This window comes from Tiliqua scincoides, chromosome 2, assembly GCF_035046505.1.
Source record: "Tiliqua scincoides isolate rTilSci1 chromosome 2, rTilSci1.hap2, whole genome shotgun sequence".
Classification (NCBI taxonomy): Eukaryota; Metazoa; Chordata; class Lepidosauria; order Squamata; family Scincidae; genus Tiliqua; species Tiliqua scincoides.
The window spans coordinates 217427320-217452153 of NC_089822.1; the positions used below are offsets into that span (position 1 = coordinate 217427320).

Genomic DNA, 24834 nt, shown 5'->3' on the forward strand with positions numbered 1-24834 from the left:
AGAGCTCCCACAATGCTTCAGCTCTCTGCTTCTCCTTGAGGGATGTTCCTCAGGAAGTATTCATAGAGTGCCCTGAGGAATAGAGGAGCATCTCCATTCTTAGAGCAGAATGAGCAAGGGCAGAGCAAAGTGTTGGAGCAGCAGGTAAGCCTGGCCACCAGAACTGTCTAGTACTTTCGTGGGGAGTGGAGTGATAGCATCAAGGGAGGTCTCCAAGGTAGCGGCTTAACAGGCTAATGGGGAGAAGGGGTACCCAAATTTAACACTCTGTTGACATCAACAGACACTCCTTTCCCCATTGGTCCATTTAGTTAAAGGTTCACTGAACCTCTAAAAAGCAGCTTTTTTTTAGACCTGTGGTATTTAATAGCATTGTTTGCATAATGATGAGATAGCTGCTATATTGATTTATTATAGAGATCCCTGATTCAGAGCCACAGATAAGAAAACTTGTTGTATGAAATAATTTGTATAACATAACTGATGCATGTTAGATTCTTCAAATGACCAGCTTGAATCTGTTTTAATTGCATACTCTAAATACTTGCTTCTTAGAAAACAAAATACAGGTGGAACCTATTTATCTGCGTTAGTTCCGTTCCGTGACTGCGCGATTAACAAAAAACACGTTGTGCTAAATTCCATAGAGTTACACAAATACACTGCAGCCTGTCACTTCTGGATGGAAGGAAACTAAGGCAGCTGTTATCAGTCCCCTCCGCTCCGTACTCAGCTTTCCCCATTGCCAGCTGCCCAGTTTCTTTCACATGGGATGCTGATCTTTTAAGAGTCCAACCCTGTGGGTTTCTACTCAGCAGTAAGCCCCATTGTAGTCAATGGGGCTTACTACCAGGAAAGTGTGAGGATTGTAGGCTATATCTCATGCTTTGCTTGGTGGGAAGGCTTGCTTGTGTCGGTGATTGCCTGTACCATCTCAATGGGGGGGGGGGAATTGGGAAAGACTCCCTGGGTTTTTTAAAGCAATCCCCTCTGTTGCTACCACACCTGCCCCAATGTGAGTGAATGAGAGAGAGAGAGAGCTCCACCTTGCTGCATGTGTTCTGGTTACAGAGATTTTTGGCTCCCCCTTCCCCTCATCAGCCTCTTTGCTGGCTCAGGGGCTCCAGGAGCGTTACTGTTCCTTTGCAAGGGGAACCTCTTCCAGGGCGCCAGGATTATTTCCCTGCCTGGGTGAGGCAAAGCCTTTTTGCAGTGTTTTGGGCTGCCTGGAAATGGAGCGAGCTGCCAGCGCAGGGCAAAGGTGTGTGTAACTTTCGGTTCCCCCATCCGATTCACATTGACAAATCCGAAGATAAAAAATCCGTGGATAAATGGGCTGCACCTGTATGCAGCCTATGCACATATTGCTGTGCACCCCCTGCAATTGATCGGTTTGTGGATTATTTCTGAAATGCAAATCTTGTTTCTACTTGTTATTTTCCAGACTTAATTGTGATTGTCATTGATATATTTGACATTTTAATTTTTTTTTTACAGCGGCAGTGTGTGGAATATGCTCTGAAAGCACGACCTTTACGTAGATACATTCCAAAAAATCCCTATCAGTACAAATTCTGGTATATGGTGAACTCTACTGTCTTTGAATATGTCATGTTTGTCCTCATTATGCTGAATACAGTTTGCTTGGCTATGCAGGTAAGAGTGAAACAAACTGTCAGTTACATATGAACAGAATTCCCAAAGAAAATCTGATGTGAACTAATGTTAGGCCAGTTTTAAACACTAGATTTGTGTTTTAAGGATGAAGAAAGTACCTGAGTTTTAAGTTCACACAAAATAGAACTTTTTTGTGTTTCACATGGGACATTGTCAGAGTAACTTTTAAGATTTTATTCACCAGAAATTTCCTAGGAAAATGATTGAAAAGAAATTCAGTTAAACAGATAAATTGAAAGGCACACAGTTTAGCCTGGTGTGTTTATCAGGTATTTTATGCAAATTTTTTATTGCACACAATCACAGTTCGTTATAGGATAATCTTTAGTGATTATGGTTTCAAGTGTACACTTCCTAAGAATTCATAAGGCTTCCCTGCACCTGTTCAAAGAAGATTCTTAGTTTTAGAGAATGTGAAGACTGTGAATTAAAACAAATATCGCTAGCAAAACCTTTACTCCTCCTTAGTCCACTAAGTGTTGCCTTTTACCTGTATGTGAGAGTCTTCTTAAGCAAAAATATGGAAACAGAAATGACAGCTTAATAAAAGAGGACAACTTATTAAGCCAGCAACCCCATGCATCTACTCCATTAATCCGTTCAGATATAGCCCTGGCTGACTCTTAACCATATTTCAGAGACTGAGAGCAGGTTGTGGAATTGCATGCTTCCTATTTGCAGCATTTTTTCAAAGCCAATTCCCACTTACTGATTGGCAGCCCAATCCTGTGCTGCCTAGTGCCCAGGGATAAAGTGGTGCTGAAATGGCTACCTCTGCATCCTACGGGGCTGGAAGGCAGCAGCAGAGCTACTTAGAGTAAGGGAGCTTATGCTTCCTTATCCCATGTAATCAGTAGCAAACCTCCCCAGCCCCACACCCCAGGGCAAAGGTCCACAATGGTGCCCCCCACAGGATGCCACTGCCCCCTCACTTGCAAATCCACCCCCCCCCCACTTACCTGGAACACATGGAGCCTCACATGACTCCAGGATGCATTGGGGGAGACTCCTGAAGCTTCCTCGACACTTTAAACTGTGCTTCCGGCAAACTGGAAGCACAGTTTCTAACCACACTGGGAGCCACAGGAAGGCTTCTGCGTAGTCCTAGAGGCACGCGAGGCTCCATCTCCAGGGCATTTGCCCTGTTCATTTCATGGCAGGTCCACCACTGAATGTAATCCCCAGGTGGCCCTGATGGGTCTCCTCGAATCTGCTCCTGCTACTGAGTGGGCACAGATTTGAGGAGATCCGTGTTGGGTCTCCCAGGCTGGGAGGGGGGTTAGGATATGGCAGCAGGGTCTGTCGCCATCTCCACTCCCCTACCACCCTGCCCCCCGCCCTCTCCCTGTGCTGGAATGCCTCTCCCCATGCCCTGACTTACCAGACCGCCATCCGGTACTCGCCCGGAGCTCTAGATGGCTGCCGTCACTCCTTCTCCCAGCGCTAGCTCACTGTGGGTGACATAAAGGGAACACAATTTTTAATGTGTTCAGATTTTGTCACTGTGGGTGACATAAGAGCCCATGGCTTTCTCCTAAACTCTTAGCCCATGAGAAGAGAGAGCTAGTACAGTGTTGTGTACAGTACAAAATGATAAAAATGATAACACAAAATGATAACACAAAACCAGTGTTGTGTACAGTACAAAATGGTAATTTACTAGTTGACCTTAAACTTGCAGACTTTCAATTTGTTTTGTGTACATTATTCAATTTACTAAAGGTGGAGAAAAATGCAGCAAATAACAAAAGTTTAATGAAACAGTATAGCTCTGTAACAAGGCATCATCTCCTATCACTACCGTGTTTTTTCTGGAGAAGCTGCCGTATTCATGCTTCCAATGTCATTCAACTATTGAAAGCATAGGAAAGCTCTGTGGGTCAAGGTTTTGGGTCAGAGTCAAGGCTCTGGGTCAAGCATCTTGAGTTGTTTTTTTTTTTTTTTACTGTGCTCAACTATTCTTAATGTTCTTCTCTATTTTATTTGCAGCACTATGGGCAGTCTAAACTTTTTAATGATGCAATGGATTTTATGAATATGGTTTTTACTGCAGTATTCACTGTTGAAATGTTTCTGAAACTCATTGCTTTTAAGCCCAAGGTAAGAGATTATGCATTTATTCAGGTTGTCTTTGAGTCAGTTTAAAACCACATATATATCTGATTAGAAAGACTATTATCAAACAAAAGTCTGCATGCCTTTCATATCAGAGAAATCTTCTCTTCACATGAATGTGCTATCTGTGGCAGGAAATGAGATGTAAAAATGCTTTTAAGCATGTTGCTGAGGAATGAATGAGGTCACAAATACATTAAATTCATGAAATAGCCTCTTTCTAAATCAAAATAATTAGAAATTGCAAAAGTTTGTTGTTGCTTATTTGAACATCAAACTTAATTATGTAAAACTTTGTGATACAATTCCAAGAAAGTAACCAGCACATAAATGTAAAGGTCAGGTACTGCATCTGATTGCTGTGGTATCATAATATCCCGAACCAGAGTGGTGTTCTTCTTTCAGGTGTATTTAGGATTGAAGTGCCAGGCACACAGTCAAATAGTTGATGTGACATGGTTATAATTTGGACTAATTTAACAAGTAAGCATTGGCAAATGAACACTTACAAATGTGTCTGTTCCATAGCTTTTATTTCATTAGTCATAATTTTCAAAGGAGCAAACAGGCTTGCACAATTGTGAACATTTCATATTGATTTGAATATGAAAAATTAAGGCTGCAATCCTAACCACACTTTCCTGAGAGTAAGCCCCTTTGAACACAATAGGACTTATTTCTGAGTAGACCTGGCTAGGATTGTGCCCTTAGCCTCTAAACTAAGATATTTAAAACTTTCAATTCAACCTAGTGTTTGAGTATATGCTACTGTAATTAATAGCCCAATCCTAACTAAGCCTCCCCCGCTGATGCAGCCACACCAACAGAGAGCACACTGCAACCTGGGGGGGGGGGGGCAATCCCAGAAGCCTTCGCAAGGTAAATAGACATTCATTTCCTTACCTTGGGGTAAGCTTCCATTGTCCAAATGGGTTTCCTCAATCTGCGCCTGACATTTTGTTGGTGCAAAACCCTGAAGAGTAAGGAAGAAGGATTGGGGGAAGAAACAGGAATAGGATCCTGGCACATACCTGTGCCACTCGTATCCTTTTCCTCCCTCCCCCATTCTGTCCCCACTCATCACCTGCCTCCCATGATGGCTTAGCTGCATCAGCACTGATCGTCTTTGTGGCAGTGTTCGTGCTTGGGACAGCACCATTGTCATTTGCAGCTGTTGTGCTGTTCATGACATTGCAAAGGCGTGTACGCTGTTGTCCATGCCTTTACAATGTCTCAAAGCCCATTTAGGATTGGATCATAATTGATTCACTTCAATATAGAGTTTTAAAAACAGGATCTCATTCCAGTTTTTGTCTGTGTTTGGCTTCATAGTATTATTGACTTTTGAAAAAGGACTGTAGATTACCTTTCCATGGAGAGAGTGGTATGCTACACTGGTACTACTTTCCCTGTAGGAGGGACTCATGAGATTATGTTTCTTGTCCAAAGAACAGACTGAGCCATAACTAACTGTAGGGCCAGCAAAGGTGATAAGAAAAGATGATCATTTGAGGGTGTTGTATGATATCTGAGCTGATCCCTTCGTGGGAAGAACACAGACAACTTTGATACCCCATGTTCATTCTTACATCCCAGTGATTAAAAGCCAGATGTCAGTTCATTCTGATTTGTGTTGCAAAATTTAAACTCAAACTCAGTTTTTCAAATACTGTACTGCCCAGAATCATAGAGCTAATGCTTTAGGTAACAGTTTCATAAAAATGAAGTTTTACACTTAATAGCATATTGAGAAAAAGAAACTCCCTAGGATTTTTTTAAAAATGTACTGTATATCATAACATATATGCAAAAGTAAACTATGACAATATTTGCTTTACATATAAAATTATATTAATGTAATATATAATTAACACTAGAAATTCACAAGCATAATTTAATGAAGGCTAATAATTGCATAATTAAATATGGAATTATTTCCCCTTGCCATTTTGTATCAGATTTGTGTGCCAAAAAAGAAAAGGTGGCTAGTAAGTAGATTGATCTTGGGTTGTTGCAGTGATAGTGTGTGCTGCAAGTTCTCTTGCTGTGACTTGTCCATATATTGTATTTTCCCTTTTCCAGAATCATTTTTATTTCCTTTTCCTTATTGCTTTTATTTATGTTTGCTTGCAATGACTTCACACATTACTGGGAACAATATTTGTACTTACTGATAAGAAACATTTGCCTTAAGGAAAGTAGTATGTGACATATTATTTTACTGTTCCACGCTGTAGCATTTGCCCATAAGATAACATCAGTGCCCTTTTTCACTTCCCAGAATCACCCATGCTCTTCATCAGTGCCCTATCATTCCACCCTATTCAGTTGACCCTTCTCTGCAAGAAAGGGAGAGGCTCTGCTTGCTGTTCTGTGAGCAGAGTTGTCTTATCAAGACTTCTTTAAGGATATCGGTTCCTTATTCCTAGCTAATTCATTATTTTAAAACATGGTTGACAAAACTTTATATACTGGCTTTTAAACTGGAATTTTATTTTAATGATGTAAAAGACAAGAGCGAAAATAGACATTGGAGCCAGTTTTTCAAAAAGCCTTCTTCATGTGATGAATTGCTCTTTGAAAGGGGTTTATAGTACACTGCTTACTTTGGAAATTCTGGTTAATGGGGAACTTTTCAGAAATATTTGATCATTTGGAAAAATGCAAATAGTTCTGAAGCTAGTTCTTCAGCCCTTTTGTAATGTCAGGACTGTTCAAAAAGATTACAGTATTTTTAATGGGAACTGAAATTTGGTATGGTAGATGCGTCACTCACCCTCCAGCTTGCTGCCTTCTTATGGCTAGATCAGCCTTGCTGATACATGTCACAGTATTAGCTTGTCAACTCATAGACTGTGTATTTACATCTACAATTTAGAATTCTCTCCTGAATGCTATAATTAAGTTTTTTTACAGTTTGTGCTCATAAGATCCTTACACATAACAATACTTCTTTTATAATGTGGGTGCCTCAGTATATTAAAGGGCATCCTACAGGAACCGGTGAAAGGCAGCTTATCGCTACCTAATCTTCCAAACCCCTAAGGGTTGTTTTGTGTTTAAATAGCTTAGGACAGCACTTCCCAATCTTCTTTGCAGCACAAAGATCCTGGGAGTGACTGGTAATGAGGCCATTGCCAGTTGCTTTCTGGTTTGGATACCCACAACAGAGCTTCAGACACTAGTAAGAGGCTCGGGGCAGGTGGGAGGGCTTTACAAAGCATGCAAAATCATGTGCTGTAACTCAGTTCACCAGGTAGTGAGCCTCCTACCACTGTTTGAAGCTCTGATGTAGGCCTTGCTGCCAGACAGCTGGTGGCCTAAGATACCCTAGGAGAGCGCATCATGATGCCAAAGAGCATCATGAAGCACAGTTTGGGAACCCCTGGCTTAGGATATACGAGCACCGTAATATATACGAGCTCGTAATAACAGCCACCCTAACCTGTAGTGCAGTGTTGGAATGGTATTTGATCGTAAAATCATGTCACATATAAGCCTTTCCTTCAGTAGAAAATATTGTTTGCTTTATTCCCATTTCACCCCAGAGTTTTGTTGAAGTGATTTCTGTTTATGAAAAAACTAAACAGAAGTATGCAAATATTGCTACATTTCTATGTAATCACGAACGTTTGCACCCTGCCTGCTCTGTCCAGGGGTATTTTAGTGATTCCTGGAACACGTTTGACTCCCTCGTCGTTCTTGGCAGCATAGTAGACATCGTTCTCAGTGAAGCTGATGTGAGTATACCCCAGCCAAACTCCCTCAGTCCCATTCTCTGTCTCCCTACTTATTTCTGTTATCTGGACAAGTCACACAACTTGATATGTTTCTAGACTCTCAACATCAGCTGGTCAAGGGTCAGTTACATTGAGATGAGAAAACAACCAGTCACTTTTCAGTTCCCACTTTCACAGACTTGAGGTGGAAAGATACAATACTGGTACATTGCAGAAGAGTAGCTTGTGTTTCTGTGTTATAACACTGTCCTTTTTCTTCTCTTTCTTTTCTGTTTCTGTTTTCTCGTGCTACTGAATGCTTGTCCTAACAGCACTATTTCACTGATGCATGGAACACTTTTGATGCCTTAATTGTTGTTGGTAGCGTCGTTGATATTGCTATAACAGAAGTTAATGTAAGTAACCACTATTCACCCCACTACAAAGTAATTGCTATCATCTAGCATCAGAGTAGAATAGAACAGTAGCATAGCATTAATGAACCATAAATTCTCTTCCATCCCCCCCTCCCACTTTTTGGTGAAATAAATTGTTTTTGGTCTGTGTTCAAGCTCTGGTTATATCATTTGTATAGTAATATCTGTAGATGCATACCAAAACCAAAAACAGAACCAGTTGAAGTACGTCATTAATTCAAACATTTCAAAGCTATCAAAAGCAAATTCATGTACAATAAACAGATACCATTTAGTTCAGGCCCACACAACTTGTGACTCTGTGAGCCAAAAACAGCTGCACTAGAGGCAAAATCAGTGTCCTGGGTTTCTTCTTTTTCTTTGTTTCTGGAATACGGAAAACAGGAAGAGAGGTTATAAAGACTTGGCCACAGTATAATGCTGATGAACTGCATTTGGCTTGATGGGTCACAAGTTGCTAAGCAATTGTCTATGGAAAATTTCTGTCACTTTTGGAGATGGCTTTGTTTGGCTTCATTGGCCATGGTTCTGGTGCAATTATGGTCTCAGTTTGTAGGATCCCTAAGTCTTCTAGTTTTCTGGAGTTACATGTTTATCTCTTGGGGCTGCCATTTTTTTCCCTGTTTACAAAACATCTCTCTTCTCCCATAAGAAACAGCTTCCAGGTCTCAGTAAGAGGTCTCAGCTCTTCTTTGTGGTCTCTGTGCAGTCACATGTAGAGGAGTTCTGGGTGTATGCAAGGCCAATCTTGGAAACCTCTAGAACTTCGTTGAATATTCGGCACCTCAAAAAGGGGGAGCTTGAGAGCAGATGGAATGCCCAATCCCTCAGTTCCTTTTTGATCAGTATCTCAGTAGTCGATAAAAACTCCTGGCTTGTCGTTTTCTCCCTTGTTGTTCTCATCGGGGAAAACTTTTACCCCAGTTTTTAATTTTATTTTATCACTTAGTGCTAGTAGTTAGACCTTAAAAGAAGAAGGGAGATGGTGTCTGCTGTGGGGCTAAAACTTCCCACCAACTCCAGTAGTGACTCCTTCCCCCTGTCTAGTAGGGACCCATTTCATGGACTTTTGTGCCTGTTATAAGTGGTTCTTGTAACAGATCAGAAAGAATCATTAGCTGTGCCTGATCCTGCTCTGTGAAAGTGAGCACATGCTTTCTCCCCCCCCCCCCACAGTGAGGTACACCATTCTCAGACTTAAGGTTCTGTCTGCTGTTCCATCACCAGGTTCTTCAAATTGAACAACCAAGACTCCAGTAAGATAAGGGAGGAGGGGAATTTGTTTTTACCTCAGCATACTTCATCTAGGAAGCTGAGATACAAGTCCTGGGTGTAAGTCTTCTGGCTAGAAGCTGCCTAAACAGTCTCAATCCCAATAAGGGCCTCAGCCCTCAGCACCCAGGTTTGTGTGGCAAGCATGCAGCTGAGGCCTGGGCTTGAGTGTTCTGAATCAAAGTCATGAACATATTTCATCCTGAGAGGGATTCTGGCATTTCACAGTCATCCATTTAACATAAAGCTACGATCTAGGCATAAGTCTTTGACTTAACTTGTTTAATCAAGCTCTATACAAAGAGGAATTTCAGCTTTCAGAGTAATGCGGGAAGTGTTAAGTTGATACAAGGACATAAGGCTTCTGAGCTGAGAATGTCTTGAGCAGACTCCATACTGAGAGGGATAGTGGCTTTCAGATGCATGCTGAAATCATAAACTCCTGGTTCAGGTATAAGTCTTTGAAACTATTCAAAGTTCCATCCTGAAAGGGATTCAGCCTCTCATTCAGATGGCTTGTGTCTCTGTTGTGACTTAGTAAGCCGTCTGCTTAAATGAATCAACATGACAGAAACTATTTATAAAAAAGCTTCTGGACCTCAATCTCTCTAAACAGGCCTCATTTATAAGGGTTTAATTCCAATTCAGACTTTGTCCCTTTAGAGACGTGCTGCTTGTGTTTGTCTCAGCTCCCCATGTTGAACTATGTGAAAATAAATAAAATAAAAAAAAATGTGAAAATAAAATAAATAAAAATAATTAAAAGTTCCATCAGTGGCAGTCAGTGCTCTGATATCGAACCCTGTGCCTAGGTTTTTCATGATTGTTAGTTGCCACACACTTGTCTTTTTCCTCAGTACCTTATTTTCAATTCACAGATAATTTCAGCCTCAAAATTAAGCAATGACCTCTGTACCAAGCCTTCTTGATAGGGACAACTCAGAACCTCAGTGCCTAGGTCATTCTTTAGTACATATGTCTCATGTTACAAACAGCTCAGGCTTTGATACTGCAGTATGCATACAAAAGCGCCATCAGTATGAGCACCAAGTTCCTACCTTAGCTTCAAAACCTAGCTCTTGATACCAGATGATAGTTTCCATATTGTGATTCTTTAATTTGGACAGTTCAAAACCTTGGCTTCTACCTCTCGCATTACAACTAGTCCATGATTTGACATGAACTAACCCCTGCTAATTGGGTAAGAGGCACTTTTTCAAGTGGGTGCTCCTTTTTTTAGCAGGGGGAGAGTAACTGGCCCACCTCACCCCAGCACTGTCTGTTTTAGTGGCTGTCTGCTGGTATTCTTTTTGCATCTTTTTAGATTGTGAGCCCTTTTGGGACAGGGAGCCATTTAGTTATTTGATTTTTCTCTGTAAACCGCTTTGTGAACATTTAGTTGAAAAGCGGTATATAAATACTGTTGTTGTTGTTGTTGTTGTTGAACTACAGTCTACACACCAAGCTTTTCAGTACAGACATTTCAACACATGGTATTTGGTTTAAGTCTGGGAATCTACCTCTGAGTCTACAGACAGCAAAAAGCCTTGATACTAAACAATATGTCTGTCCTAAGTCTGATCCCTTACAGAATGAACACATTAATACCTTGATACCTAGTTTAAGAGTAAGTACATACTTTGGTAAAATGAGTTGTCTGTCTTATAGCCATTACACTGGCACAGACAGCCACTGAACTGTGTGTTCTGTGTTCTGACCCTCCAGTCATCAATTTGCATCTGAATGAACCGGTGCTGAGACCAGACATTTTATTTTTATCTAAGGTGGTCTCACCTTTCCACATTAATTAAAACTTAATCCTGCCTATAATGTTTTAAAACCTGGTTACTGAGGGAGAGAGAGCCCTGCACACCCTGAATGTTCCACTAGCAGCTTATGATAAGATCGGTTTCTGTTCCAGGCCAGACCCTTATATAAGGGACTCAAGGATGTATTGATAAAAATGTTGCTTTTGTCTCATGTTTCCTGCTTAATTTGCAAATTAAGCACAAAACAGAATCTCAGTTGTGGTAACGTTTGATCTTTATGATTTTTGCATGCACTTAGTTTTTGTCTTCAAGAGGCACATACAGACTTGTCCACCCAGCAAAACATTCTCAGAAATCACAATAACTAATTCTGGATAACACATTCATAATGGGTTTTTGAAGTATTTTGTGGTCAACACTGTGTAGCAAATGTTTTGTTTGACATCAGTGCTTCCTAAGAACTATTTACTGTTAAAAATGTTCCCTAGTAATATACACAGCTGACTTGCAAATGAATGGAATTTTCACTTTGTCTTCTAATAATCTCTATTAACATTTTTATCAACATTAATGTATTTTTTAAAAGTCTGCTTTGGGCCACTAAGGAAATGCCTTTCAAATTAAAGTTTAATATTTTCAGTCACCGCTCGCCCATTTCAATTTGTATTCCATTACCTTTTTTAAATCTTCCACTTTAAATCTTTTTTTTTTAATTTAATGTTAAGAGAAAATATTGATGTTAGTAAATTTGTGGAATTACCAAGATGTTAAGCCTTTGTATATTTGGAGGTTTCAGTTGTGTGATGATAACATGGAAATTATTTTTAACAATATATGCAAATGCCCTTTGCTTCATTGTTCATGTCAAAGCCTCTGAAACTCTCTGTAGGGAAGGCCTAAAGCCCTTGCTGAGTATTCAAGTATATTTGAACTAATTGGCAGTCTAAATACAGGTATTGACTCATGACCACAAAGCACTCATCCTGTGGATACCTGGTGGATACAGTAGCTTGACTAAACTATCTCCTTCCCGGTCCCAGACTGCCTCCTTCCCACCCCATCCAGTTTCACCCCTCCCTCTCACCCCCTGCACTGATGTACCAGTGCCAGCAACTGTCCTTCAGACACTGGGACACAGAGCAGCCAGGTAGTGTACATTGGCATGTCATGTAACAGCTGTAAAGGGCCTTATGCAACAGCCATTAAGGGCCTTATGCCTCTGGAATAAGGCATTCTTATTCTGGCATTCTCTTGTTCTGGCAGCATATGGCCCAAATAGGCCCTAAGGCTGCAATCCTATGTATGCCTTCCTGGGAGTAAGGCCCTTGAATTCAGTGGGACTTTCTTCTGAATAGACATGTATAGGATTGCGCTATCATCTTGAAATGTTTGCTCAAGTGCACATGCCTGATCTGAAAGCAGTTCTTCTAAGATGCATTCTTGGAAATGGATGTACCATTTTAGGTATGGAAATGCATACCTAAAATGCTGGTGTCCATTTGCAGAATAACAATGTTTGGTATATCAATATAATAATAAAGAAATCTCAATGTGGCAGTAGAACTCTATTAAAATTCATAGTTTTTGTATGTTTATATTTGTAGTGTAACAAACATTTCTGACTCATTTATAACAGTCTGTGAGAACTGGGACTCATAGAAAGATTATATTATTTTAATTTAAAACAGAATATGTTTGTGATCCTTCAGGATTAGATCAACTTGTGCCTTTGCACTAGAGTGAATTATTGCAATTGTGCTTTTGGTATGCTCTGTCCTGCAAGACATTAAATGCTTTCAACTACCCTTAAACTCTATGATTGGAATCCTTTGAGCTCTCCACACTCTCCCAAACATTTCTGCACATGCATTAGCAATCACTGGTTTCCCATTCCAGTTGCAGTTTACTGTGGCTTCCCTGGGGGGGAGGGGATCACTGATTTCCCAGAGAAACTTGAGGGTGAAGGCCCATAGAGCTGCTGTAGGAAGAGGGAACTTCAAATGTCCTAGCATATATGTGGAAGCTCTAATTCATGTGTCAAAGCTCCACTTCAGAATTATCATCTACTTGCTACATTCATATTCCACTCTCCATCAATGTCAGGAGGTACCCACAAGAATCCTGTGACACAGATTAGGGCAGCGGTTCCCAGTGCTATGATCCACTTTGTCCTCCCTGGTGGGTCACGATGTGATGCTCCTTTTGGTGCAGCTGTACTGGAAGGCTGGAGGTCTCTTCTGAATCGCCCCACTATACTGGCCTCTGCAGGCCTCAGACTGGCCTGCAGAATTGTCCGGAAGCGACTACCAGTCAAACTAGTAATTTGACTGGAAGTTATTTCTGAACACTTCTGTGGTCCATTCTGAGGCCCATGGAGGCCAGTAGAGTGGGCTGCTGGCCCAGTGTGACCCAGAAGAGGCCTCTATGCCCTCCGAAATGGTTCCAAATTGGAGCCGCCAGAGGCAAAGGCAGGTGGGGGGGTCAACTCACAACCCAGTTAGCATGAGCTCATGACCCAATGAGTCATAGCCCACACTTTGGGAAACCTAGGTTAGGCTAAGATACATTTACTTACCCAACACCACACAGTGAGCTTAAGAGCATGAATACCCACTGGGATCAGAACAGAGGTCTATCTAGTCCATATTTCCCACAATGACTGACCAAAATCCTCATTTGAAGAGGGATTTAGCCCTGGATTCCTACATCTAAACTCTGTGCTCTCGCCATCACCTCACACTGGTTTAAAGCCTAGACAATAACTGCATTATAACAACGTATTTTTAGTATCCTGCTTTTGACAACTGCTTATTTTGTTTAACTGATCATGCAATAGTACTGAATTTCATGCATTTCTGTTGTGTTCTTTTAACTGGTTTTCATGTTCATTTTATTTTAGAAATTTTTAAAGGCAAGTGAATATATACGGTATAAGAATTGATAGATCAAAAGGTCTGTTAAAGACCATAACATATCTCTGTATCTTGGCTCACATATTGTCTAAAGGAAATGTCATATCACACACAAAATTCCTGGCGCTAGTCATCTAAATGTTTTCAACCAAATAAAAAGATATCTTGCAGACAAGGTGGTGAGCTTGTGAACATGATATTCGGAAGATCAAATATACAATAATCAAAAGGCACTTTAATACAACTTTCTAATTGGGTAGCCCAATAACCTCAGTGGTTCTCCAGCTTATAAATTACTATGAAATCATTACATCACTTGGAATAAATTAGTCAAAGATTTATGAAATGCACATATACCTTGAGCTTATAAGGACTGATCATAATGTTTAGCATGTTACTGCTGAGAAATAGTTTGGATGGCTACTGCAGGTTGTTTCAAGAGCATGTTCACTTTTTTGTTTACACTGCTTGATTTCTAAAAGTTTTATTAAAGTCGTGGTGGAATAGCATGAGAGAGGGTTTATTTATTTTAAAAGCCATTTACTTTGTTTGAAGGATTACTAATATTTCAAAAAGTACAGTGGGACCTCTAAATCAGCATCCGCGAATTTGACTCAACACAGGTGCCAGCCTGTGCTGGAGGTCCTCACAGACTGCCCAGGTGTGATCGGATGTCTAGGAGGCACCTCCCTGTTCCTCAGAACATCTCCTGGATGTAACTGGAAGCCACTTCCAGTCATATCCTGAAGGTCCTTTGAGGGCTTTCCACAGATTAATTATACAGGGAAATTGGTATTTGTGAAGAGTCCTGGAACGGATCCCCTGAGGATTCTGTACTGAAGAATTGACTTGCTGCTAGATCAAGTTGTTAAGTTTAGCACAAGATAAAAGCAGATAAGAGAAACACAAGCAGACTTTTCTCATTTTTAGGCCCATAAACAAACCTGACACATAAATCTGTGCTGGGGTCAAAGGAGTATTGGTTGACCTGCTCTAGGCTATAGGCTTCCTTGCTGGTGCTCATTCCCCTACAGCTCCTTCATTTATCAGAATTAGGGAGCAATACAAACCTGCGCTGGAGTAGGCAAGCCAGGAGGCTTGCGCTGCATCCAAAGCAGGTTTGTGGGCAGCAGCAGCTCAACCAGAGGCAAGGGGAGACTCTTCCCTTTTCCCCTGGGTAAGGACTGCTGGCCCCAATGGGTCTCCTCGGACCTGCGCCACCTCTGCAGGTAGCACAAGTCCGAGGAGAGCGGAGTAGCTTCAAGCTGCTGTGTTCTCCATGGGGACGGAGGTTGGGATCCAGCATAACTGCCGGGTCCCAGCCCGGCCTCCGGCTCCCCATGTGCCCGCCCCTGGAGCCACCCATCATCCGCCCTCCCCCAGCCCAGAAACGCCTCCTTCCCTCCTCCCTCCACGCCTAGCTTTGCTGCTTGCTTCACTTACCTTTGCTGCGTACTGACACAGGAAGCCGCGGCGGAGGCTTATGCCAGCCTCCGCTGGCCGTGCTTCTTGGAGTGCTGGCCTGGCATACCTGCAAGGAGGCGCAAACGTGCTTTACAGCATGTTTGCGACCCTCTTATGCCAGCCTAAGTCCCTTGGGCCAGCATAAGGCGCACTTTGGATTGCACCCTTAGGTGATGATATACAGGCAGGGTGACCAGATGTCCTCTTTTTCCAGAACATGTCCTCTTTTTTAGCCTTGTGTCCTGTAAAAGAACTTAAATGTCCTCCTTTTCCCTGAGAACAGGCCCCTGAAGGCAGCACATAGCCTTCTTGTAATTAATAAATTATATGTAATATTTTAAATATAATAATAATATAGTGTTTTAACAACATGAAATCAATATATGGGTGTTTTAAACTTTGTCATAGCCTACGTTTTTCTTGGATGTCCTACATTTTGGGGTGCCTTGCTCTCTTTTGCGGCTGTCACCCTGTGTACAGGCTAAACTACTCCTTGAAGTTTCTCAGGTAGACAGTTCTCAATCTGCTGTGGTCTTAACTCCTGATATCTACCTGCTCTATTTTGTTTCACATCCAGTGGTCTCCAGAGTTATTTTCTGACAAGCTCAATCATATGCTTCCTCCTTCCCTGCACTGATGCCAAAATGTCTTTCTGTGGGGGGCAGTCTTAGAGGTCTCCTCTGGATGAGGGAACATTCATACCCTTATCCAGGGGTAAGCTTCCACGGCATGGAGGTGTCTACTTGGGCCTACACCAGTGAAATCGCGGGTGCAGGTCAGCATGGACCCAGGCTGTGGAATCAGGTCCAAGATGGGGATTTAGATTCTTCCACTGCTGCCGAACCTACCCCCGTCCTGGACTCAATTTGCCCTGCTCCCATCGCCACCCCATTCCATGTTCATTCTACCCATTCCATCCCTCCTCCTCACCAACTTACCTTCGTCGGTGGGCCTTCTCCTGGCCTTCACTCCTCGTGGGGTCAGTTCGAATTTTCCACCAGCAGGCCAGTAGCTCATGGCTCTGTGCACTGCTGGCAGGCTGTCTGCAATGGCCATAAAGTGTTCCCCACCATCAAAACTCTAGTTCTGGCAGTGGAGAGGGGGGTTAGGATTGGGCTCTTAGTATTAGAAATATCTGGTGTGAAACAACACCTCATGAGAATCAGTGTAATCCCCTTAAGAAAACCTACTCATTACCCTATTGTAGCGGGTTCTTAAACTGTCAGGGAGTTTGAGAAGCTAGGTAAGTTTTTGTGAGGTAGGGGGGGAAGGCAATGACATGATCCCTAGGATCACACTGCTGCCAGGAACAAGGGTTTTAAAAAATCCTACCTAAGGTCACCACCAGCCTCTGGGGGGGGGGGTTTGCAGGGAGACTTGTGGAGCCCTCTGCAGGGCTCCTCAAGCCTCCAAAACAGTAAAATTGGAACCCACTCCCAGTTTCGTAGGGCTCCTTGTACCCCTCCCCAGAAGCTGGCACTGACCTTAGATAGGTTTATACCCCCCTTGTCCCTGGCAGCCACACGATCCTCGGGATCGCATCGCTACATTCTCCCCTCCCCCACCCCTTAAGGAGCCAGAGACAAGGCTTTCCATGCTGGTGGGTCATGACCCATCAATTTGAGAACTCCTGCCCCCTTATCTCCTGAAACCTTCTAGAATGTTATGATCTTCCTTTTCTGAAAGGATGCTTTTGCTTTTCTTTCTTATATCATTTTTTCTATTTAGAAAAATTTCCCTGCTCTCAGGTACCAAAAGTAGCAATCAATACAATTACGTATCAACAATACATAATAAGCATCTGCTGATCCTTTACTTGTTCACAGTGAATTGGGTGGAATTGGATGGAGTGGAGATTCAGGATCAATGCGGGCTGTGCATGCTGGATGACAGGATTCATATGCGTGGACTCCCCAAGCCTCAGAAGGCCTTACAAGGCCTTAGAAACGCATTTCCAGTAAGGCCTTCTGTGGCTCAGGGAGGCTGCTCACTGCCTCCCTGAGCCTTGAAAAGGCATCCCTTGATGCCCCCCAGCATGGAGCCTGAGACAATTGCCCCCCAACCCCCCCCAGCATTGCCACTGTGAACAGGAAAGGATCCAGTGTGTGCCATCTCAACTGGATCCACCTTGTGCAAAATATTTACAGATGCAAGACAGAAAGGATGAAGTGAGCAATAGGTAACAGCTACTGATTTATGACTTGACACTCTCTTGGGAATGCCCCTGCCCCATCCCATCATGCAACTTTGAGAAGTCATAATGACCACACTCTCAAAAGGGACATCTTTGTCTTAAGATACAAGAGAAGGTCATGGCAAAAGGGTAATCCATGAGGCTGTTTGTGAGAGACGCATTTGTAACCTTTAAACATTACATTTTTCTAAACCTTCAGACATGCCATTCTGGAACCTGCCTTGGGTGCCCTTCAGGGAGAAAGGCGGAATATAAATTGAATAAATAAATAAATTGATCGAGCTCCTGAGAGTTTGAGGAAGGACAGAGTTTTGAAGAAAATGTGGGAAGCTACCACAGAAGTTAGAACAATTTTACTTTGTTGTTTTAGATCCATTTCAGGAAATAACATTCCCCCCCCCACACACACACACATCAGTGTTATGCCACAAAATATTTAGCTGTCAAACATAGGTACATGGGCTCCCATATCCACAGATTCTGTATCTGCGGTTAATCACAGATCAGATCCACGGGCCCCCTCCCCCCCACAGTTCCCCTTGTCTCTGGAGGGTGGGGGTGTCCCCTTATATCCACAGATTCAGGTATCCACGGGGGTTTCCATTCTGGAACCCCTGTGGATATGAGGGCATACTTGTGTATCATTTTTTTTTAATTCCCAGCTTTAATGAAATAATTTGGTTTTTTCAGGCATTCATTTTAGGGAGAACGGATGCAGGACTATGTACGTGTGTGTGTGTGTGTGTGTGTGTGTGTGTGTGTGTGTTGGGGGTTTTGTCCAGGTATTCTAATGAATATGCATATGTTGTGGGAAGGACCTGCTAGTTCCCACTACAGTAATTTACTCAATGCAGAATAAATGCCTGAAAAGAGCTATTGTCTCAGGTCCACTACTTAGCCTTCAGGCTTTTAAAAAAAATTCTCACTGAAATGTAAGTGCTTGATGCTATCTTGTGTCTTGCTTCAGAGAGGTGCAAAGCAGTTTGCAGTTTGATACTAAAAGATTCTCAGGTGTATGAGAAGTTCCCCAGGACAGAACAAATGTGTAGGCAGCAAACAACTTCAATAGGGCATCTCATATCTTTAAAGTTATGTGGATGCTTATGTACTTTGTCAAGAGGAAACATTTTGAGATGTCCATGAGTGAGCAGTCCATTTGCTTCACAGGACCAAATGTTAGGAAATCATTTCTAATTTGCAAACATCAGTATTAGTGAATCTCTCAGGCTTTTTAGAAAATACCAAATAACAGCCCAATTCAACTATCCAATTTATGATAGCAGATTTATGAGTTCCACTTCATAAATGGCCATACAGTGGTGTACACAGCGTGCTGGTGGTGGTCATTTTAGAGCCACCACCACGAATTGCAGCAGTGTTGGCATCCCATTGTTGCAACCCACAGGTAAGCTGGTATGGGGGCGGGGTAGGATGAATGGGGCAGGGAGGTGGAGACATGGGAGAGTTTCTGGGTGGAAAGGAGGAAGGGTGGAGGCAGATCAGGGTGGGTGGATAGGATTCCAGTGGCAGAGGCTTGTGCCAGGATCCTATACCCATTCCTTCTCCCCTTCCGTCTCCCTTAGACTCCTCAGATTTACACCAGCAAAATAGCTGGTGTGGGTCCAAGGAGAGACCCATCAGGAAAGCAGAAGCTTATCCTGAGGTAAGGGAACAAGCATTCCCTTACCTAGAGGAGATCTCTGTGAAAGCCCCACCAGCACAAGATGCAACATGTGCCCCATTGGCATGATTGCATCAGTGCTGGGGGAGTTAGTTATAGGATTGGGCTCTGATTTTTACTGAGTTAGATCATTAGTCCATGTAGCTGGGCATTGGTACTGACTTTCCAAGGTTTCAGACACAAGTTTTCTCTGGCTTGCCTAAAGATTGAACTTGGGACTTTCTGCGTGCAAGCATAAGCTCTTCTACTGAGCTACATTCCCCTCCTTGTATACCAAGATTTTGACAATGTCTTTGTGCCTGGTCTCAGATAATCTAGGTAATGATCTATATCTGTTAGAACTAGGTCAGATTGTAACATGAGTCATATGAAGCCTTCAGGAGAGCAGACTTTCTTTTCAAGTGGCTGACAGTGCTAAGTGTTTTGTAGTTTTTTTATTTTAGCAGTCTCTCTTCATCTTGACTTTTAATCTCTGTTCCCTGTGCACTCTGTGTAAGCAATTATGTGATCTGTCATGTGCCATCTCACCTGTCTGAACACATGAGCTAACTCTTGCACTTCTAGTGCTAGCAATACGTCATTACAGAGCAACAGTAGGCTTCTCAATTGTGCGCACTGCACCAGACGGCACCACAGTGGTGTATTGCCAACACTGCACAATTATTTCTTTGCCCAGTGCTCCAGTTCTCTCAGGATGGCATGCATATGAGCTTTTGTTTATTTTTATTTTTCCAACATTGTTATATTTGTGGTCTTCTTTCCTTTAAAATTTTACATTACACCTGAAAATATGTAAGACTGTTCCTGATAGTCCGGCACCATTGATATAATAATATGACCCTATTTAACCAGTAGCCTGGCTTCTGTTAGGGCATAACTGACCCCATAACTGTGCACTCTTTGGTTCCTTCTTTCACTGCCTTCACCCACCCCTTTTTAAGAGAAAGAAATTTACAGGCTATCACAGTCCCATCTCACTTCTACCCAGGAGAAAAACTATTATTTGTTTATTAATTGCATTTTTTATCCTGCCCAGGTTGCCCAATGCAACACATATTGCTGCTTCTCCTATTTTATCCTCACAACACTCTAAATTGATAGGCTAAATTAAGAGATAACGATTAGCCTAAAGTCAGTGGCTGAGTTTCATGGCTCAGTTGGGACCTGAACACAGGTCTCCCTGGTCGTAATCCAACCATTTCACCATTGACTCACATGGTTTCCCATACTCCACAAACAAGTTCCATAAATGTTTAAGAATTATATGCATGCTGCGGAATGTTTTGAGCATGATTCAGTCTGTCATAGGTACAGCACCTGTGAGTCAAAGTTTCTGATAGGCTCAAATGAGCCGTGTTTTCCCTCTTCTCCAGTTTATGCAAAGGCATAGGGAGTGCAATGGGCCATTAAAGGGAATGGGAGGTATGTTCATGCTTCTCATATCCTTATCCAGCTCTCCCCTTCTGCATGATGTAAGTTACTTATGTTTAATAAAAGGTGCTTCACTGTCAGCCGACTCTCAGTTCGTGCACTCTTTGGCCCTTTCAAAGTGCCAACTGTCTCTGTAACTCACAGGCTTCTGGATTACTCCCATTGGACTGACATGTGTAGTGGTTCGGTGCAGCCTCACAGTTCCTTGAATGGATGTGCAGAGAAAGGGAGGGGTACATAGCTCATGAACACCACTAGATATTTTTGCAGAGATCAAGCAGAGTTCACAAACAGGTATGAAGCAGGAAAAGCAATAAAGGTAGGCAGTAACACTCGGACAGTACGGTGTGTATATGTGGCTCTACTAGCTATCCTTATAAGAAAGGGCACCATTCCTCACCCCGTAGCTGCTGCATGTCCCTGAAGCAACTATGGTAATAAAGAACCATGGTAGGGCTTTATAGCGTCTTTAGTAGTGGAGAATATTTTTGGAAGGAAATGGATGTGGTAGGAAAGGACAAACTTCCTCCTCCACATATCATGGCATCAATCAGTGTCACTTCCCCTATGACTGCTTTTAGTCAACTAAGGGTTCAATCCTATCCAACCTTCTAGCGCCTGTGCAGCTGCGATGTAACCCCTTGGTGAGGGGGAAAACGTACTCTTACCTTGAGGAGGCCTCTATGATTGGCCCCTTACCCCTGGGTGCACTGAACACCCCTTTGACACAGTTGCATCAGCAAAGTTGGATAGGACTGTGCCCTAGGAGGCAGCATCCATCTTACTAATACAGTGGTTCCCAAACTGTGGGTCCAGGACTCACCAGTGTGTCACAACCCAGTTTTTGGTGGTTTGCAAAACTAGGGCAAATTAGGCTGTGTGCATCAAGGGTTAAGCAACCTGATACTTGTGGGGAGCAGTGCTGCCTAATCACCATTATAGCCACAGGTTTGAGCAGCTGTTAAAGTGAAACTTTTTTTAGATGGGTTCCAATGGTAAAATGTTTGGGAACTACTGTAGCAGGTGCACATCTAATTTATCCTTAGTTTTCTTTGGACTACTAGAGAGCGCTAGACCCTTCTGGTAGCTTTCTAGTATCTTCTTTATTTACAATATGCAATATACAAGCAGAGCTTATGGGAATAGACAGTTTAACAAGTTAATAGAACCACTGTCCACAACAGATAGCCAGAACGGGGCCCTGTGCCTTCCATTAATTCACAGCTCTCTCACTCTGCCAATCTGTCAACTGCAGTTTCTCATACTCAGTTTTCCCAGCATTCGTTTCAGACCCCACCCCTTTAGGGGACTTGTCCCTATAGGGACTATCCACAGCCATTAAATGCCATTAACATTATTTTCTTAATCCTGGGTACCAAACAGGCATTGTTTCAAGCAGAACTATAGTGCCAGATCAACAGCAAGCTCACAACAGTGAATTGATAGCAGTAACCTTTAATCACCAAACTGCAATAAGCAACATACTACTAGGGTTTTTTTAATGTTAGATATTATTTTCTCCTTTATTATATCCATATATTCTCTTCTATGTCTTTTTTTCTTTCCTATCCTTCCTTTCTCCAAAACATGTTGTTGCTGGCTGCAAATTCCCTTACTTCAGTTATTAGTCACAACCCACCACTTGAAGACCAATAGTATAAAGGGAAGCCTAACATTAGCCTGTATTTTAATACAGCGACCCTGTTGAACCATAATAAAAACTCCTGAAAATTTGTGAATTGCATTGGTAAAGGTGTATATTAAAAATAACTTCTCATCTGTTCCCTCATCTCCTCTAGCCAGCATCAAATTATCAAACACATCATGTAAAAATTGTCCTTGCTCCCTCACTGTGGTCAAGTTGAATTATTTTAACGATATTTGATTTGATTTTAATACATAATGTTCTTAATTTTTTAAAGCCAAAGCCAACAGAAAGTGTCACAACTGATGAGTCTGGGGTAAGATTAGTAAACTGACCCCAGTGATTGTACCTCTACTTGAGTTTATTCTTTTTACCATGTCTCTTTTCTCCACTGGTTTTTCTGTATTTTTTCATAATTATCCTACTAGAAAGCTGTATGCAGTGATTTGGTTTTGTCATCAATGTACCTGTCAAACTCTACTACAAACAAACCCAACGTGATCCTATTAACAAACTGGAAAACTTGGAAATGCATGTGCTGTGTGAAGCATTTCTACAGGTCCCGTGTGCTAGCATGTAATTTTTCCTGTCGTACCATACTTATAGGGTTGAAAAGGCCCCAAGACACATTTCTCAAATCTTACCTCTTCCACCTTTGCATTTGTTGTTGTTTACTTTCCATGAAAATGTTGCACATTCTGCATTTTATTTGGCTTGATTTCTTCATAATACCTTCTAGAATAACGAAGACAGTGCTAGAATCTCCATCACATTTTTCCGTCTCTTTCGTGTGATGCGGCTGGTGAAGCTCCTGAGCAGAGGTGAGGGAATAAGAACTCTGCTGTGGACGTTTATTAAGTCATTTCAGGTAAGTGTGACTGTTAAATCCTTGGTTTCAACAGAATATGTTCTAGTACTGATAGCAGTGACCCTGATCAAGCTGTCAACATGTGCAACAACAGCTCAATGCTAACTTGTGCTGGAGCAGGCAGGCCAGCGAGCCTGTACAGCATCCATCGCAAATTTGGGGTCAGAAGTGGGGCAACCCAAGTCAAGGAGAAAACTTTCCACTTATCCCGTCTCATGCTTCACTGGCCCTATGGGTCTGCTCAGATTTGCGCCACCTCAGGAGGAACAGGGTCAGGATCCAGCATAACCACTGGATCCTGGCCCCACCTTCCACTCTCTGCCCACCCGTCCCTGGGCACACCCACTGACAGCCCTTCCCCCACCCCGAAATGCCTCCCCCACACACCCCCAGACCCCACACCCCCCATTGGCTGAGCTCAGGTCAAGCTGGGCCTGAATCCAGCGCGGGAAAGCCAACACAACTTCTTACGCTGTCCTCCCCAGCTCCTGAGTCGATGCAAGCAAGCTTTATGGTACATTTGCGGCACCCCCGTGTCAGTGCAAGTGACTTGTGCCAGCCTAACCCAAAGGGTTAGGATTGCACCCAAGCCACATGTAACTGCCTGTCCCATTTGAATCCAAAGTTTCAGCCATTGAACAGAAGCATTCATTTGCATTGACATGCAGAAGATTTCTTATATGCCTGGAGTTCTTTTGCCAGATTGATACTAATGGATATAATAATATCATAGATGAAGGGGCGGCCCAGCCATGAAGCCAACTAAAATGGTAACTTCAAGCAGTGAGTTGAGAAAAGTGCAAATTTGTGGAGGATGCACAGCAATGTGCTCCTGCTCACAGCTTCCTTCAGCCAGGCTACTGCCCCATCCTCTTCTCATTTGCTCCAAGAATGTGCAAAAAGATAATGGAGGGCTTACCTCATCTTCCAGCTCTGCCACCGTTGCTCTCCTGAGACCACTGTCTTTCCTTCCTCACTGCTTCTTGTAATGTGGCCAGGTGGGAAGGAAGCCAAGAGCAAAGATATTCTGCTTTCAATTCCAGGATCTTCCTGGGCTATCATTTTACAAGAAGCTTTGGAGGAGGAGGAGGATGGCAAAGAGGTGCATGATGATGTGGTGTGTTTGTGCACTGGCTGGCGTAGGGCAGCGCTGATGTGTGTGCTGGCAAGAAGTAGTGGAATTGAATGGGCTGGGTGGCAGATCAACCACCATTTCAAGTGGCAGATTGACAGAGCCCCCCTGGATCAGGCCAAAGGCCCATCTAGTCCAGCTTCCTGTATCTCAGAGTGGCCCATCAAATGCTCCAGGGGGCACACAAGACAAAAAGACATAACCTGCATCCTGGTGCTCTCTCCTGCATCTGGCCATCTGGGGTAACCTACCTCTAAAACCAGGAGTTTGCACGTGCCTACCATGACTTGTAATCCATGATCAACTTTTCCTCTAGAAATTTGTCCAATCCCCTCTTAAAGGCATCTAGGCAAGATGCCATCACTACTTCCTGTGGCAAGGAGTTCCACAGACTAATTACACACTGGGTAAATAAATATTTTCTTTTGTCTGTCCTAACTCTCCCAAAACTCAATTTTACTGGATGTCCCCTAATTCTGGTGTTATGTGAGAGGGAAAAGTGCATCTCTCTATCCACT

General features: G+C 42.7%; 1 protein-coding gene across 2 annotated transcripts in view; it reads left to right on the top strand.

Annotated features, from left to right (window-relative positions):
* The window catches only part of CACNA1D (calcium voltage-gated channel subunit alpha1 D), a 277638-nt gene that overhangs the window by 200066 nt on the left and 52738 nt on the right, over positions 1-24834 (top strand). For both annotated transcript variants that reach the window (XM_066613921.1, XM_066613922.1), the window contains exons 27-30: positions 1498-1656; positions 3667-3777; positions 7449-7532; positions 23056-23184. In XM_066613921.1, coding sequence (XP_066470018.1) covers positions 1498-1656; positions 3667-3777; positions 7449-7532; positions 23056-23184 — 483 coding nt within the window. The remainder of the gene's footprint in view (positions 1-1497; positions 1657-3666; positions 3778-7448; positions 7533-23055; positions 23185-24834) is intronic.